General features: G+C 40.6%; 1 protein-coding gene across 2 annotated transcripts in view; it reads left to right on the top strand.

The window, feature by feature from the left end:
• LOC140483094 (uncharacterized) overlaps window positions 1-18,937 on the top strand; it is a 130,384-nt gene that overhangs the window by 19,323 nt on the left and 92,124 nt on the right. For both annotated transcript variants that reach the window (XM_072581032.1, XM_072581033.1), the window contains exons 3-4: window positions 1,516-1,563; window positions 11,550-11,614. In XM_072581032.1, the coding sequence (XP_072437133.1) occupies window positions 1,516-1,563; window positions 11,550-11,614 (113 nt within the window). The remainder of the gene's footprint in view (window positions 1-1,515; window positions 1,564-11,549; window positions 11,615-18,937) is intronic.

An 18,937-nucleotide genomic window follows, 5' to 3' on the forward strand; every position in this document is an offset into this window, starting at 1 on the left:
CTTGGTATAGATTTTGAGCTGTGATGTCAAGCAACATCATGCTGGACTTGACAGGTTTTCAGAGGAGGTTGACCACTATTTCTATATTAGAATAGATGGACTCCAGGTTTTGCACAGTGACCCATAATGAGTTGGTGATAGACCCCACTATGCTCCTTGACAGTTTGTTCAGGCTGTCTGGCTGGTCTTTTAGTGCATTAGGAATTTGGTTATGTTTGCCCATTAGCCTTCTTCTGTAGCCTTGCTCATCCATGCCTTCACCTGGCTTCTCTACAGAATAATTAGTATCTGATCTGACCCTTTGGCAAGCAAACAGTAGCTATATAAGACCCTCGACAGAACACACCTAGAGTGAGCAGTTCTGTGCACCAGTCCTCAAGAAGCTTGTATTGGCCTTGGAAGAAATGGAACATAATTTTACTAGAGTTATATCTGAATTCCAAGGGTTAAATTATGAGACATGATTATCAAATTAGGGTGTATGCCCTAGAATTTAGTAAATTCAGGAGTAATTTAATCACTTTTTAAGAGATAAAAGGGAATGGGTAATTTGGGGAGCAATTGCTGTTGATTGGAAAGTGTAGGATGGGAGGGCGAAGTAAAAACATTAGAGTTCTTTTTGAAGTGAAATCAGGAACGTCTACTTCACATAATAATAGGTAGTAGAATTTCTGGTAGCCTGCCGTAATATTTCCTGTGCAAGCTGTTATTGTATGCATGGTGTGCACGTGCACCCATTTTACAAATGGTCATTGTTGCTTGACAACCATCCTTTGATTATCATATTGCAGCTGGCGTCATGGGTTGTCATAGGACTCCGGAATGGTGTAAAGAGTGTGGGAAACACAAGAGTTGCATGTTTACAACTTCTGCAGCTTGTAAATCAGAAGAGGGTTTGCTGATTAGGTATGCTAATATTGCCATCTTTCTGATGGTTTCAGTATTTCTGCTGGGTCAGAATGCACAGATTTGCCCCCTGCTGTCCAACTCCAGCCCCTGCTCCTGATGTTTCTAGTCATGTTTCACTTTGTCCTGCATAAAGTGTAGGAAGTGTTTCAGTGAATGTCATGCAAACTGTGATGTAGCTGATGTGGCTGTCAATAGCTGTCAGAATGTGTAGCAAAGAGATGTGGGTGTGAGAGGGTGCTGAAGAATAGGAGTGTCAGATATGGATCCTGATTGATCCAGATTGCTTATAGTGAGTGACGGGGCTGTTTGAATTGAGCAATATGTAAGGCGAGGGGTGAAGTTCACAGAGTAGAGTATTCATACATATGTTTGCTAACTTTATGTGTGAGATCATTATACCTCTAACAGATCAACATCCATGTCTCTGGGGCTTGGCTCCTGACATTGAACATCACAGCTAACTGATTTCACATCTCCCACCCCAATCATCTCACTGGGGGCAATCATGTTTAGTTCTTGGTGTATTATGGAAAGTGCTATTATGGACTTGCTCATTTTTTAATGCTAAAATTATTAATCTAAACTTCTTGTGTTTTTCAATAACAGGTTCTCTTTAACTCATTTGGGCTGACAGATACCACTCTTGTTTTGAAGGTAATGCTGATTTTAAATACTTTAAAAAGTATCTAATTTATGGCATGAATGGCCATTGAAACATATAATTCAGTGCATTTTTCCTTAGTTATCTATGTGACAAAAATAAGAATTCTTAGCTTTTGTTTATTGTACAAATTTTTGTAACAGGTTTAAATCAATTCTTTTATGAAGTACAAAACATCGAGTTTTGAGAAGATTTGTAGCTCAGGTTGAGGTTGTGGATGTAGGTTTGCTCACGGAGCTGGAAGGTTCATTTTCAGACGTTTTGTCACCATACTAGATAACATCTTCATTGGGCCTCCGGATGAAGCCCTGCTGATGATTCCTGCTTTCTATTTATACGTTGGGTTTCTTTGGGTTGGTGGTGTCATTTCCTGTGGTGATTTCATTTCTGGTTGTTTTTCTCAGGGGGTGGTAGATAGGATCTAACTCGATGTGTTTGTTGATAGAGTTCTGGTTAAAATGCCATGCTCCTAGGAGTTCTCGTGCGTGTCTCTGTTTGGCTTGTCCTAGGATGGATATGTTGTCCCAGTCGAAGTGGTATCCTTCCTTATCTGTATGTAAGGATATTAGTGAGAGAGGGTCATGTCATTTTATGGCTAGTTAATGTTCATTGTTCATGAACTAACAGAGACATGCACGAGAATTCCTAGAAGCACGGCATTCCAACCAGAACTCTATCAACAAACACATTGAGTTGGACCCCATTTGCCACCTGATTGTTAGGTGGAAAACACATATGGTTTAATAATGCTCTTTCGGAAGATACTACCATCCTTATCTGGTCTTGCCTATATGTTACTCCAGACCCACAGCAATGTAATGAACTCTTAATTCCTCTCTGGAGCACAACTGTCCTCTTAGGGATGGGCAATAAATGCAGGGCTGGACTGCGACTTCCACGTCCTGTTGATGAATTTTTTAAAATTCTAAACTTGAAAAACTAATTAGTTAAATAATAGCAAATAAAAATAGCAGGTCAGCTGATCCATTGCAGCTGAAGCATTTAACTACATCGGCAGTCCATGTCTTCAGCTCAAGGAACTTTGGCTCAGAGTTTATGAGCTTTAGACAGTCAGTGAATCAAGGAGGGGGATATGTGTATTTAGTAAGACATTTTTTTTCTCAACTGGATTGAGCAGGTATGTCACATTAAAAAAAACAGAAAAAACACAATGCAACTGCTGGACAGGCAGCCTTTCTGAAAATCACAGAAGTCATATGGGTTGCTCTTCCTGCAGGGCCCCCACAATCCCTTGTGGGCTCCACTACAAACCCACCAACTCCCACAGTTTACTGGACAATGCAGTTCCCTGTAAGGATTCCATTCCGTTTGCCCAGTTTTTCATTCTCCATTGTATCAATTCCAATGATGCCACCTTCCACAGGGGGGCATCCAAAATGTCCACATTCTTCTTCAACCTGAGGATTTTCCTAATATTGTGGTTAACAGTACCCTCAGCCGTTTAAAACCATTACCCGCAATTCCACTCTCACCCCTTCTCTTTCCTCTCATAATACTGATAGGGTCCCTCTGGTGCTCACTTTCCATCCCACCAGCATCCACATCCAAAGGATCAAAGACTGCTCCTTTCCCTCCCTCCAATGGGATGCCATCACCAGATGCATATTTCCCCTCCCCTCCCCTGACAGTATTCCGTACGGACTGTTCCCTCTGGTACACCTGGTCCACTCCTCCTCTAGTCTCAACACCTCAGATCCTGCATGGACTAGCTGGCGGGAGTATGTGCAGACACTTTCCTTACTACGATGGGAGGTTCCCAGCTGTTTCAAAAAGACCACTGTCATCCTGTTGCCAAAAGAAAAATCAAGCAAAAATAAAGACTACTGCCCAATGGCTCTGACTTCTATAATTATGATCTCCAGCCTTCCAGATTGCCTTGACCGACTCCAATTTGCTTACTGTCACAATAGGTCCATGGTAGATGTCCATGGTGCTTCCTGGCACTATTCTCATCCTTGGAACAAGAACACCCATGTCAGACTATTTACTGATTTTAGCTCCACCTTCATTACCACAATTCCGATAAAACCCATCTCCAAAGTCTTAGATCTAGGCTCTGCTCCACCATAATCTTCAACACTGGTGCTCCACGAGGCTGGGTTCTCAGCCCTTTTCTATACTCATTATACACTCATAACTGTGTGGCCAAATTCAGCTCTAACTTAATTTATAAGTTTTCTGATGACACCACTGAAGTGGGTTGGATCTCAAACAATGATGAAACAGAATACCAAAAAAGAGATAAGACAGCTTAGTGGCATGGTGAGAAGACAACAAGCTTTCCCTCAATGTCAGCAAATGAAGGAGCTGGTCATCGACTTCAGGAAGTACAGTGGAGGAACATCCATTTATGTATCAATGGTGCTGAGGCGGAGGTGGTCGAGACCTTCAAGTTCCTAGGAGTAAATATCACCAATGATCCATCCTGGTCCATCCAAGTCGGTGTGATAGTGAAAAAAATACACAAACACCTCTACTTCCTCAGGGGCTAAGGAAATTCAGCATGTCCACAATGACTCTTACCAATTTTTATCGATGTACCATAGAAAGCATCCTAACTAGATGACTGGAATATCTTGTACAACTTCAATGTGACTTCAGTGTGAGTCAGGATTGAGCAATGAAGGCAAGTGTGCCTTTTTAAGCATCCTGTCTATATGTGACGCCAACTTCAAAGAATTTATCCAAATTAAATTCCATTGCCACTCCTCACCCATTGACCTAATAGCTCAAGGTCCCTTTGTGCCTTTGCCCACTCCACACCCCCAGCCTCTTCATGTCATGGGCTGCTTTCATCATAGCCAACCCATTTTTACCTACTAATGGTCCCTATTATCATTTTTATATTCTCCCTGGTTCACCATCATCCACCTCTTTGTCTGTGTTTTCTCTCTCCTCGGTCTCCATGCCTGTCTTCAGGATACATCCACCACCTTTTCCTACATACTATCAATTCTGAAAAAAGGTCACTTGACCTGAAATATTACCTCTGCTTTCTTTCCACAGATGCTGCCAGACCTGTGATTCTCCAGTTACTTCTGGTTTTATTTCAGAATCACTCCTGAAATGTTGCTTTGCAACAGTTTGTATGTCACTGGCAGTCTCCCACATGGCAGGATACTGATCCACCGCAGGAAAAGTACTACTATCCTGAGTAAAATGGTACTTCATAAGGGGATGTAACTTGACTGCCTGCTCCGTACAAATGAACAGCCTGTTCCTGATATCAGTAAACTTTTGTGAAGTTCATCTGACAAAGGAGCAGCGCTCTAAAAGCTTGTGATCGTTTGGCTCAAATAAACCACCTGGTGTCATGTGACTTCTAACTTTGTCCACCCCAATTCAATACCAGAAGCTCACATCATAGCTGTTAGGTGTTCCAATGTTCCAAAGGGAAAATCCACATTGTTTGGTGTGGTGGATACCATTCACCCTGACTGTTGCATCTTCCATATATTTCTGAGCAGGCTTCACCATAACCAAAGGGTGTCTGTTTGAGTGACAATTGTGCCAGATTACCTAACTCATACATTTGGCCAGCTGTTGGAAAAGTGCTGGGTCCTGTCATTCTAATAACTAAAACACAGACTTCATCTGTCCGAAATAACTCTGCTATTCATCTAAGGGCATTTTTACGATTCATTAGGAAAACAAAAAACATACAGTTGCTCGACATCATGCCGTTGAATCAGAGCTCAATCCAAGGTACTAAAGCCAGTAACAAGATCATTGTAATTTGGTCTGTTTGCCTCATTCATAGGCCATTGGTGAGCTATAAGCATACATGACCTCAGAGGCAGCTTGCTGATCCTGGAATGCATCTAGATCATTAAGGCAACTGAAGGTTGGGAAGTGGAGGTTGGGGATAATGCAAGCATTGAAAGTGTTGATGGGTTACAACAGTCCTTTGGTTGCATCTTGAGCCAAAGGTTTATACCTACTACAGAAGCCTTCTCATCCCTGAATAGAGTCTGAGTTCAAAGTCTACTGCAGACAGCAATCAACTGACATTGTGTGACAGTCTCGAAGGAGTGTTGCATTATCAAAAGTAATGTCATACATTTGGACCATTAAAATGAGGCCCTGTCCCTCATTACTTTCTTCTTGCCAATTTTCTTCCTGAAACTCACAGCAGAGCAAAGGAACTAGTTATTTACACATTTATAAATGCTGTTGTTTGCCACAGAGAGTACATAATGTAGCTTGGAATGTCCTGGAAGCTTTATAAGGTGCTGTAAAACTGCAAATGTTGTTTTCTTATTTAACAACTGCTGGGACAGAAGTTGTGTTGGAGGGTCCATGGTCTTTTCCAGCTTTCAGACTTCCCATGTTTCTTTCTGATTAGCAATACAGAAATAAGGCTGATGTGCGAACTTAAATACAAACACACACTTACCTGAATTATAGATACAGATCAGGGCTGCAGTCAATAGAAAGGCAAAGCTAAGAATTTGGAAGAACACAATAACAGCAGGAGAGTCACATGTTGCTTGTGACCTTTGTAATATTGATTAGACTACTTTTGGAATACTGCATTCAGTTTCCCTGATATAGGAAAGATGTTAAATTTGAAAAGGTACAAAAATGATTTACAAGGATGTCACTGGGGTTGGGATTTTGAGCTGTAGGGTGAGGCTAAATAGACTGGGACTATTTTCCCTGGAGCATCAAAGGTTGAGGGGTGACCTTTTCAAAGTTTTTAAAATTATGAGAGGTATGGATAGGGTGAATAGTCAAGGTCTTTCCCCCATGATAGGGGAGTCCAAAACTAGAGGGAATAGGTTTAAGGTGAGAGGAGAAAGATTAAAAAGACAATAGACAATAGGTGCAGGAGTAGGCCATTCTACCCTTTGAGCCTGCACCACCATTCAATATGATCATGGCTGATCATCCTCAATCAGTTTTCTGTTCCTACCTTATCTCCATAACCCTTGATTCCACTATCCTTGAGAGCACTATCCAACTCTTTCTTAAATGAATCCAGAGACTGGGCCTCCACTGCCCTCTGGGGCAGAGCATTCCACACAGCCACCACTCTCTGGGTGAAGAAGTGTCTCCTCATCTCTGTCCTAAATGGCCTACCCCGTATTTTTAAGCTGTGTCCTCTGGTTCGGCACTCACCCATCAGTGGAAAAATGTTTCCTGCCTCCAGAGTGTCCAATCCTTTAATAATCTTATACGTCTCAATCAGATTCCCTCTCAGTCTTCTAAACTCAAGGGTATATAAGCCCAATCTTTCAATATAAGATAGTCCCGCCATTCCAGGAATTGACCTCGTGAACCTATGCTGCACTCCCTCAATAGCCAGAATGTCTTTCCTCAAATTTGGAGACCAGAACTGCACACAATATTCCAGGTACGGTCTCACCAGGGCCCTGTATAGCTGCAGAAGAATCTCTTTGCTTCTATACTCAATCCCTCCTGGTTTGAAGGCCAGCATGCTATTAGCCTTCTTCACTACCTGCTGTACCTGCATGCTTACCTTCATTGACTGGTGAAAGTGAGGACTGGAGATGCTGGAGATCAGAGGTAAAAAATGTGTGTACAAGAACACCCAGATCTCTTTGTACTGCCCCTTTACCTAAATTGATTCAATTTAGGTAGTAATCTGCCTTCCTGTTCTTGCCACCAAAGTGGATAACCATACATTCATCCGCATTAAACTGCATCTGCCATGCATCTGTCCACTCACCTAACCTGTCCAGGTCACCCTGTAATCTCCTAACATCCTCCTATCATTTCACCCTGGCACCCAGCTTTGTATCATCAGCAAATTTGCTAATGTTACTATTAATACCATCTTCTATATCATTAATATATATTGTAAAAAGCTGCGGTCCCAGCACTGACCCTGCGGTACATCACTGGTCACTGCCTGCTATTCCGAAAGGGAGCCATTTATTACTACTCTTTGTTTCCTGTCAGCCAACCAATTTTCAATCCAATTCAGAGCTTTGCCCCCAATACCATGCGCCCTAATTTTGTTCACTAAGCTCCTATGTGGGACTTTATCAAAGGCTTTCTGAAAGTCCAGGTACACTACATCCACTGGATCTCCCTTGTCTATCTTCAGAGTTACATCCTCAAAAAAGTCCAGAAGATTAGTCAAGCATGATTTCCCCTTCATAAATCCATTCTGAGTCTGACCTACCCTGTTACTACTATCCAGATGTGTTGTAATTTCATCCTTTATAATTGACTCCAGCATCTTTCCCACCATTGAGGTCAGACTAACTGGTCTATAATTTCCTGCTTTCTCTCTCGCTCCTTTCTTAAAAAGTGGCACAACATTAGCCCCCTCCAATCCACAGGAACTGATCCTGAATCTATCAAACTCTGGAAAATAATCACCAACGCATCCACGATTTCTAGAGCCACCTCCTTCAGTACCCTGAGATGTAGACCATCAGGCCTTGGGAACTTATCAACTTTCAGACCTAACAGTCTCTCCAACACCAATTCCTGGCAAATATAAATTCCCTTAAGTTCAGGTTCTTCAGCCACTGTTACCTCAGGGAGATTGCTTGTGTCTTCCCCAGTGAATACAGATCTGAAGTACCAATTCAACTCTTCTGCCATTTCTTTGTTCCCCGTAATATCTTCCCCTGTTTCTGTCTTCAAGGGCCCAATTTTAGTCTTCACCATTTTTTTGCCTTTCACATACCTATAAAAGCTTTTACTATCCTCCTTTATATTATTGGCCAGTTTACCTTTGTACCTCACCTTTTCTCTGCGTATTTCCTTCTTAGTAATCCTCCGTTGTTCTTTAAAAGCTTCCCAGTCCTCTGTTTTCCCACTCATCTTTGCTATGTTATACTTTTTCTCTTTTGACTTTATATGTTTCTTAACTTCCCTCGTCAGCCACGGCCACCCATGCCTCCTCATAGGATCTTTCTTCCTTTTTGGAATGAACTGATCCTGCATCTTCTGCATTATACCCATAAATATCTGCCATTGTTCCTCCACTGTCATCCCTCACCTTTGAACTTTGGCCAGCTCCTCCCTCATAGCTCCATAATTCCCTTTATTCAACTGAAATATTGTCACTACCGATTATACCCTCTCCCTTTCAAATTGCAGATTGAAGCTTATTGTATTATGGTCACTACCTCCTAATGGCTCCTTCACTTCGAGGTCCCTGATCAATTCCAGGGACAATACCAGATCCAGAATCGCCTTCTCCCTGGTCGGCTCCAGCACCAGCTGTTCTAAGAATCCATCTCCCATCCAAAAGGGACCTAAGGGGCAATTTTTTCATGCAAAGGGTGGTGCGTGTATGGAATAAGCTGCAAGAGGAAGTGGTGGAGGCTGGTACCATTAGAATATTTAAAAGGCATCTGGATGGGAACATGAATAGGAAGCATTAAGAATGTGGGCCAAGTGCTAGCAAATGGAACCAGATTAATTTAGGATATCTGGGAGGCATGAATAAGTTGGACTGAAATGTTTGTTTCTGTGCTTTACAGCTCTATGATTCTCTGAATGCATGAGCCAGATGAAGAAACCATTTGGACTGGAATTGAAGATAATTATTTATCATTCACACATTTTGTTGTTTTATCCTTCTGTGGATTGATTGGGCTTTGAGTCAAGGCAGCAGTACTAGGAAAAGTGAGAGATTTATCTTTGGGATGACCTTCAGCTGAACTATGTTGCAACCAGTGTCAGAGACAGTGTGAGTGAATGTGTGTGTCTACAAACAGCAGCAGTGCAGGAATACCAGTTGCCTCTGTTTGAGACAAAGCACTCACTGAATGCTGGACTTTAAAAAACCATAAAACGCAGTACCTGAATTCCCACTTTATCAAATGCAACATAATAGGTTAACACAGAACAGTGATGACAGATGATTCCAGATCAAATGGTACAGTGACCTGAGAATGGAACATTTCAGAAATATCCTACTTAAGCCATTCCTGTGTATAGTGTAAGTACTTAATCAGGCTTATTGTTGTATGGCTTTGCATTACTTTCCCTCAATTGCTCAGTCTTGATTTTACTACATCAAGTTCTGTTCTTTTTCTGACCTTTACATGTTTCAGATTGTTCAGCACTCTTCCATTTAAAACCACATCCAGACTGCGAAAGTGAACCAGCACAGGCTGCTGTCTGGGCTTTTTGTTCCTATTAATTGTTCCCTGTTTTCTGTTTCTAAACTTGCAGTTCATCTCATTAGCAAATTTTCCAATGAATGTTATTCTTCTCTGTAGATATTTTAATCAGTCCTCTTGGCACACATCTGGAGTAAATGGGAGTAGATTGCATTGATTGGTTTTTGAGAATTAGTTGATAAAATAATATTGGAGAAATCCAATGGAGTTGTAGGCAGAGTCCTTGTAGGATGAATTGGACAAAGTCTGGAAGGAATAGACTTGATGGACTAAATTTGCCTTTTTGTTGCATTCTTTCGAGCGTTCTGTTTCACTGAAAATGGCCTGATTGTGGTGTAAACTACACTTTGAGTGAAGGTCAGAAGTCACACAAAACCAGGTTATAGTTCAACAAGTTTATTTGAAATCACAAGCTTTTGGAGTGCTTTGTCAGGTGAAGTGGATGCCACTTTAAGTGGAACAGGATTACAATTAAATAAAGCAAAGAACCATGGATGCGGGAGATCAGAAAGAAACAAAAAAGGAAAGGATCTCAGCTGAAGTGAAGATGGTTTGTGTGAGAAACGAAGCTCACTCACTTCAATAATTTCAGTCCGAGACAGTAGTATTGTTTATCACGCTCTTGCAAGAGGGGTGTTGTGCCCACTGTCCACAAGGCAGTGACACACACACACTGAATTCAACTAGTACACAATATTTATGTAATTCATTCCTATTCCATCCTCCCATTGCTCTTCTCCTGTTTACATCTCCCACTTCTCTAAGACCGGCGCCCATTACTCTTGTTCATCTCTTGCCTTATCCGGCCTTGTCTGTGACAAAATGCTTATTTCTGGCCTCACAAGGCCATTTGACCACATCCTACTGTGGTCCATTGTTAGGTATATCTGCCTTCACTACCATCCGTTTCCCTTACTTGCTGTGACCTTATGACCTCATGACTTTTTGATTGTGCTTTGTTCTTGTTTTTGCAGAAGCGGGAAATAGATGCTTATAACTACTGTTTGTACAGGCATATCTAGTTTAACCCCCTCCTCTCACAGCACCTTATCTATTTGTCTGTAACATCTACCATTGTTTGCAGGCACATTTCATTCTTGTATGCACATTTTAGCTAATACAAAAACAGTTATGTATTTCCTTCACAGAGTTTTCATTCTTATTGACTCAGCTCTTGGCTGAAACAATTATACACTGGTGTGAGTTCATTTACCTTGCAAAAGCTATTATGATTGCAGAAGTAACACTGCTTTACCTATATCCCACAGTTTGGTTTTGAAAAAGGGTTGCTGAACTCAGAATGTTGATTCTGCTTTCTTTGCACAGGTGCTGCCAGTGTGGTGCTGGAAAAGCACAGCAGGTCAGGCAGCAACCGAGGAGCAGGAGAGTCGATGTTTCAGGCATAAACCCTTCTCCTGCTCTTTGGATGCTGCCTGACCTGCTGTGCTTTTCCAGCACCACACTCATGATTCTGATCTCCAGCATCTACAGTCCTCACTTTCTCCACAGATGCTCCCAGACCTGATGAGTTTCTACAGCAATCTCTGTTTCCGTTTGTTTCAGGACTACAATTAATTCTAGTTAAAATGTAAGACTGTAAATTTGAAAAGTGAATTCACTAATGAAGCCTACGTCATATGTTCGAAAAATGAAGTAAGTGACAGCTTGAATGGAAGTAGTCACCTCAGCAATTAGTCTTTAAGAAGCTTCCTACTTATGGCTGTCATAGGGCAAGCACATTTTGAGATAATATTTCATTCCCCCCCCCCCCCATTCCTGGCACTTGTTATTATACATATTTCAGAAAATTACCTGTGTAACGAGTTATTAAACATTTTGTTTTCCAGCTTCGAAACAATCGGGGTTATTTGGTTCCAATTAATGGTGAACTGAATGTAAACAACAGGCAATCGTAAGTCTGAAGTAAAATGCAATTATATCTGTTGCACTTTTCACTCAGGGTGTCCTTACCCTGACATTGTCTCTCCTTCTTGGTTACTTGGTTAAGAAGTGCTTTCAACCTTCCTTACATGAAACATTTTCTCTTTTTTTGCGTGAAAACGAATTCATTACTTGGGCGTTGATCTGGTATTCAAATCTCAACGCTATGACAGAATTGTTGTTCAGCAGAAGCAACCTGCTTCACCTTAATTAGTAAAACAGTACCAATAATTGTAGTTTAATTAAATAATATTTTTATACTGAAAATATATCTATGATGTATTACAGGTGAACTATAGAATTTTTGTAAGACTCAGCAGCAAAATGATTAAGAATCTCTGAGTTACACAAAAGAAAAAATACTGTGGATGCTGGAAATTTGAAACAATAAGAATGCTAGAAATTCTCAGCATGTCAGGAAGATCTGAGGACAGAGAAACCAAGTTAGTGATCTTTTGTCAGAACTGGGGTATATGGAAGAGGTGGTAGCTTTAAGCAAGACAGAGAGGTGGGGGTGAGGATGAACAAAAGGGAAACTTTGGGATAGAGTGGAAGACAGGAGACATTAAATGAGAAAAGAGATAATGATGTGAGGCAAAAAGAGAATGTGGTTGAAGTATTAAATTAATACTTTATGTCTGTCTTTAAAGAAGTTGGTGCCTAGAACACGGAGAAAGAGTATAAGCTCAGTCACTGGAAGGATTGATGAGGAAGAGGTATTGGATAGGTTGTGTTATGTCTTCTGGTTCTCTTTTGGCTCCTAGATATTAGTAATAATTAAACATTAGACTGGCTAAACTTAGAATTATTTACCTTGAATCTAACTTTTTATGCTGCTTGGTTAGGAGACTGACCTAGGCTGGTGTAATGTTACACAACACCTGACTCTGCAGCACTTGTGAATGTGGTCCTCTGGAATATTTACAAATTCAGTATTTCTGTCTTATTAGTTCCTATGGTATTGTTACTGGTTCCTATTATTATAAGAGTCCGTATATTGTTTTTTATTTTTTGAAACTATAAACTGAAATGGGAGGTTGACTGCTATTAGTGAAAAGTCAAGAACGTTTTACAACTTGAAAATCAAGTGTTGCATATTGTTGAGCGGTGAAATGTAATGGTACGTTTTGGAAACAGAAAAGAGGAAAATTTGAGACTAAACGGCATTGTGAATTTTTTGGGTGAAGGAAGTTATGCCTGACTACAGCCATCTGACTGGTTTGAGCTGCAAAATGCTAAAAGGTAAAAGTGCCAAGAGCAGCAGGGTGAAAGAAACAGCCAAAGGATGCAGACAGCAAGTGTCCATCTCTCTGTCTCTGTCTCTCTCTCTGTCTCTCTCTGTTGGTGTGGGGCAAAGAAAAAAACACAAGGAATCTTAAATAGTTCATTCAAGAAAAGAATAGTTCATTCAAGAAAAGTTCATCAAATCGATTATTGAATTAAAGGTTGACTCTCACCTTAGAGACCATAGCATAACATCATTACAAAATTAAAAGGACTGTAAAATAAAAAATAACTTCTTGTGGTCAGGATTCTTGATCCTTGGAATTTTATTTACCTGTCCATATTCTTTTTCCAACCATAGTATATATATTAAATCGTTTGTCTTTGTTAATTGTGTGAGAGAGAGAGAGAGAGAGAGAGAGGAAGAATATATTTTAAGTTGTGTAAATTAGAAATTCTTTTTTTTCACTTTTTGTGTTAAATGATGTAGTCTACTGTGAGAAACAAAACTCACATATTAATAAATTTCAGTCCGAGTCGAATTCTGAAGCAGATATGTACTTGCAAGAACGGGTGCCTAACGAGTAAGCACCCTGATCTGAGGGTTACATTCTGATTTATGCTGTATAGCTGCATCTCTCGGTCCTCCCCTTTCACCCCATTGGTTACTTTTGCTGTAACGCGTAGCCTATCACAAGTCTAGCTTCTCTCCGCCTCTGTTTACTTCTCCCATTACTCTAAGCCTGTCGCCCCTTACTCTTACTTATCTCATTCCTTATATGTGACTATCCTGGCATAGTTTGCTGTCTTCGTGCGATCATCCTGCCAAACTAAATTCCATCCATTGGCCACATCCCTCCTGCGACTGGCACACTATTCTCCTGTTACTGGTACATCCCGCTACATGGTCACTCTGCCCTATTAGTCATAGATAATTCTACCTGTTTTTGCTTCTCACTGTTTAGTGTTGGCATGCACAGCCTGATTTTATAATGTAAGCTTTTGCAGAAGCAACACCTGTTCCCTTATTCTGCACAATTTTAACCCTATACCTTACATCTACAATAAATAGTTATTTGTTTCTGTTGTTGAAGAAAACAAGGTTTGAATTGTTTTTGTCTTGAAAGCAGTCATTCAGACAAGATTAGATTAGATTACATTACAGTGTGGAAACATGCCCTTCGGCCCAACAAGTCCACACTGACCCGCCGAAGCGCAACCCACCCATACCCCTACATCTACCCCTTACCTAACACTACGGGCAATTTAGCATGGCCAATTCACCTGACCTGCACATCTTTGGACTGTGGGAGGAAACCGGAGCACCCGGAGGAAACCCACGCAAACACGGGGAGAATGTGCAAACTCCACACAGTCAGTCGCCTGAGATGGGAATTGAACCCGGGTGCTAACCACTGTGCCACCGTGCCGCCCACAAATTGGTCATTTTGGTGGCCTCATTGTGAATTTATATATTTATTCATTTTTGTGACCGCTTGTAGAACAGTGAGGCATGTTATGATACCATAGCATGATACGTAACAAGATGTTTCTACTTAAGGTTAATAAGTTACGAGGACCAAATATGATACATCTGTGCATACTAAGAAAAGTGAGAGTGGAAATTTCAGCAGTACCAGGCCTTTAGTTTTTTTAGTCTTTCTTAAGATTTAGGGGCAGAGAATTGCAAACATTGCAGTCTTGTTCAGAAAAGGGTTTAAAGATTAGCGCAACAGGCTAGTAATTTTCACTTTGGAGGTCTGGAAATCTTTGGAACAATAATCTGGGACAAAATTAATAACTGTATAGATAAATCGAGATTAGTTGAGGAAAGCCAGCCTGGATTTCTTAAGTGAAAATCATGTTTGACTAACTTGCTCGAGTTTTTTTGGAGAGCTCAGAGGGAGAGTTGATGACAGCAATACTGTTGTTGTAGTATACATTTGATATTGTCCCATACAATAGACTTGTGAGCAAAGTTAGTGTTAATAAAATTTTAAAAAAAGCAGAGTAACATGGATACAAAATTGGCTGAGTGGCAGGAATCAGAGAGTAGTGTTTCATGGATGTTTTTCATGCTGGGGCAAGTTTTGTAGTAGAGTTCTCCCAGGGTCAGTGTTCAGAACCTTATGTTTCCAGGTGTATGAATGATGAGGGCCTTGGAGTACAGGGCACAATTTCAAAACTTGCAGATGACATGAAACTTGGCAGCATTATCAGCTGTGAGGATAGTATGGGACTTCACAAGGATGCAGGTTGGGGAAGTAAGTAGACAAGTGGCAGATAAGTTCACTACAAAGAAATGTAATTAAATTTGGTATAAAAAAACACGTAGGGCAATGTGAAATAAAGCATCCCTCTCCAAACGGGAGCAAGAGCTGAGGGGCCTGGGTGTAAATGCACGTAAGTCATAAAAAATGACCAGAACAGATTAAATGGGTGCTTGATAAAGTGTACAGTACCATAGGTGATGTTAAGGAAGGCAAAAAGTACAGCATTAAGTAGGTTATGTTGAGCTTATATCAGACACTAATTTGGCATCAGCTGGAATATTTTGTTCAATTTTGATACTTTAGAAATAATATGAAGACAAGTGCAGAAGAAATTTACAAGAACAGTTTCAGTGATGAGAAAATTCAGTTATGAAGATGGACTGAAGAAGTTAGGACTGCTTAGGAATGTTCTCATTCGATGAAAAGGCTGAGACGAGATCTGAAAGAGGTGTTGAAGTCATAAGAAGTAGGGGCATGTAAAAAGGGTGAGCCTGTTCCCAGTCATGAAAGGGTTGAGAAGAAATATGCACAGATTTAAAACAATTAGCAAAAGAAGCAAAACAATATGAGAAAAGGATTTTCAGGCAGCAGGTTCTTAGTGCCTGGAATGCTTGAGAATGTGGTAGAAGTAGGTTCAATTTGAGGCATTCAGAACAGAGTTAGATTGTTAACATCAAAAGGAACAATGTGTAAGGTAATGGGAAGCAGGCAAGCAAATGACATATTCGAAGAGTTGATGCAGATGTGATGGGTCAACTGGCCTTCTCCTGCACTGACAATTCTATGATTCTAAGAAGGCTGTGCGAAGCTATCTTACACAGAAGTGTGACACTGGAGATGACAGAAATGAGAGGAAGATCTGTTGAATATGAAGAAAGATTCAGTGGAGGTTGAGCCTTATGGTGAGCAACGGGAAGGGATGAGAACAGAAGTGCTCAAAGTAGAATGGTCACAGCTGAAGTCTATGTTAGGAAAACGAAGGCATATCAGATGCAGGAGCATGAAAAAAATGTCCTTAAAACTGATGCAATGGAAATCAAGAAACTAGGAAGATAGAACAAAGTCCTTAAAGTAAGTAGGGCGTGAGAAAGTATCATCAATACACCTGTCAGAAATAGTGGACTACTCTTGAATGTTGGTCAAGATCCCATTCCTGGAAATGAAGGCTGAGAAATTGAAGGGAAGACTTTGAGACAGCGACATGAAGGAGAGAAAAGGGAGAATTGGAAAGGTTGATGAAATTCTTTTTACAAAGGTGAACACAAGAAATGGCACTCATGCATCATTAGCTAGTTTCTCTATTATAGGGGGGACATTGAGTTTGCATCAATCCGATTATCATCTATACACCGTGCCAAATTAGGAACAGAGTAGGCTTAACAGCCTCTCTTACATCTTCCATCATTCAATAAATTACTAATTTCATATCTCTTAAAAACCTCATGGCTAACAAGAATCACTTAATTCCATATTTAAAATTATTAATTGAGTTTGCCTCTCTTCAAGACGAGCTGAGACATACAGCCGTTATATACACTATTCCTTCGGAAGGATGTCTTAGTCTCTGTTCGTTTTTGAATGGTCTGGCCTACTTGCTTATGTGGAACTCATTTTATACTAATAATGAGATGTGGTTTAGCATGAGACATTTATTATTGTTGAAACACAAGACAGACTATATACATAGGTTACAAAACCAGTCTTTCCCTCTAATATCACAAGTAACCCTACAGTTCTTAAATGTCTATGCGCATACACCAGTTTAAAATCTGCTTTAGGAGCATAAAAGTTAGAAAGTGTATGCTAACTTGATTACAGCTCGTCGATCTGAAATTGAGACTGTACTTTCTGCTCCCTAGGTTCTTGCGTCTTGGTCCTGATGTTCTCTGGAGTGTGTGTGAGAGACCTCTCTGATTTGAGTGGCTTCTTTTAACTACTTATCCGGGTCATTTCTGAGTACAGTGGCTTAGTAGTATTTCAATGTATCCATGTAATTAGAATAATTTAAATTGAGTTTCTATATCAGGAAAGGTGTTATAAAAGACAGTATTGGATATTTAATTTCCCCTATTGATTGAGCTGACCCTAGGAATTGAGCTATCTCAAAAACTCAGATCCATTGTTCCACCCGAAACCTTGCAACATTGTCTCATCAACAACCCATTCAATAATCAGTCAACATGAATGGCTTGTTATATCCGTTTGATGAAGGGCTTATGCCCGAAACATCAATTCTCCTGCTGCTTGGATGCTACCTGACCTGCTGTGCTTTTTGACTACCACGCCCTCAACTCTGATCTCCAGCATCTGCAGTCCTTACTTTCTCCTTGTAGATCTGTCTGGCTTGATTCAATTCCTAGCACACCATTCACTTGGCCAGTTTTCCCAGCACATCATTCAGTTTGCCTGTATTGCTTTCAGAGTCCCAAAAAAGATGTTATTTTGTTTAAAAGGAACATTCTACTACCTACATTTCGTCCCTTTGAACCCGGGAGGTTTTACAAATTTGGTTCACAATTTACTTGACTGGTGGCCTGAGATGTTGAAACCCATGATGTTTAAATCTGTTACATCAAAAGGATACGTAAAAGTTCCACGAAGGACAGGTTACATCAGAAGAGCAAAGTCCATGACCTGCATGATTAGTAGCAGAATACAAGTCACCAATTGGAGTAACCAATATGTCTTGGAGTTCCTTTGCCATACCCATTTGTATGGATTGTTTATTTTGCTGCACCCCCAGAAATCCTCCCACCAAGTGATCTCACTTGGTGAGCCATCTCACCCTTTAATTCTTTAGTGACATGCTATTCATGTAAAGGTTTTTATGGATGCTAGCCAATTGTGATCACATCTGATCCAATTTCTCCAGCAGGTGTTTTATTCCTGTGTCATACTTTTCAAAGTAATTCCAAATATATTAATTAATTTGTCAGAGTCACTTCCCTTCTGTGAATATCTGTCTATTCGATTTGGCCAATTTGTGTGGGGATGTGATACAGAAAGAGGTGTTTAGAAACATGACACATCACTGCCCTGTGCTGGTATTCCTTGAGTGACATTTTGACACAGTATTTACCATCCCCACTGGAGGCAACTCCAGTGAGGTCAGTTGTCAGGCTCCAAGCCTTGAGGGTTTAAATTAATGCCTGTTCTGAATCAACAGAGTACATGTTTATTTGAGTAGATTGGATATGGATATACAATTGTCTGATCAGTTTGTTCACAGTTACTCAGAGTGGTCCCCACCAGTCTGTCTTCCTTCTTGTGAATATTTGGGACTGGTCTGGGTTTAGCTTCATATTTGCCCGTCCCATTTCCAGGACTCTCTGAGTCTATACGTGATGCAGGGCACTACTCTAGTACTAAGCAGCCTGTCTCTGTGCAGCAGTTTTTAGAAAATCCCCACTAATCCTCTGTAATCCCTATGCTCATACAACAAAGGACGGAACTTCTGTTGGGTTTCCTGTCCACAGTGAGTTGGTTATTACAGCCCTCGGAAGTGACTGTTTTTGCCGGGTGAACCCACAGAATCCCGACCTCACATACTGTCACATTGGGTGGAACAAACCACAGATATCCTGGGCACCTGGGTTTCCCATAGAGCCATGCAATATCACAACAATATGTATATATTCATATACCCACTGTTATGAAGTTGAAAGAATGTATGCTCATTTTAAAATAGAGTCTTTTCTGAATTTTGAGGCAAACTTAAAAGTGCAGGCTCAGCTGCCTGAACAGAATAGCTAGGAAATGAACTGTTCCAAAATAGATACATGTAACAATTGGCAATT

Source organism: Chiloscyllium punctatum, chromosome 11 (assembly GCF_047496795.1).
Source record: "Chiloscyllium punctatum isolate Juve2018m chromosome 11, sChiPun1.3, whole genome shotgun sequence".
NCBI classification, from domain to species: domain Eukaryota; kingdom Metazoa; phylum Chordata; class Chondrichthyes; order Orectolobiformes; family Hemiscylliidae; genus Chiloscyllium; species Chiloscyllium punctatum.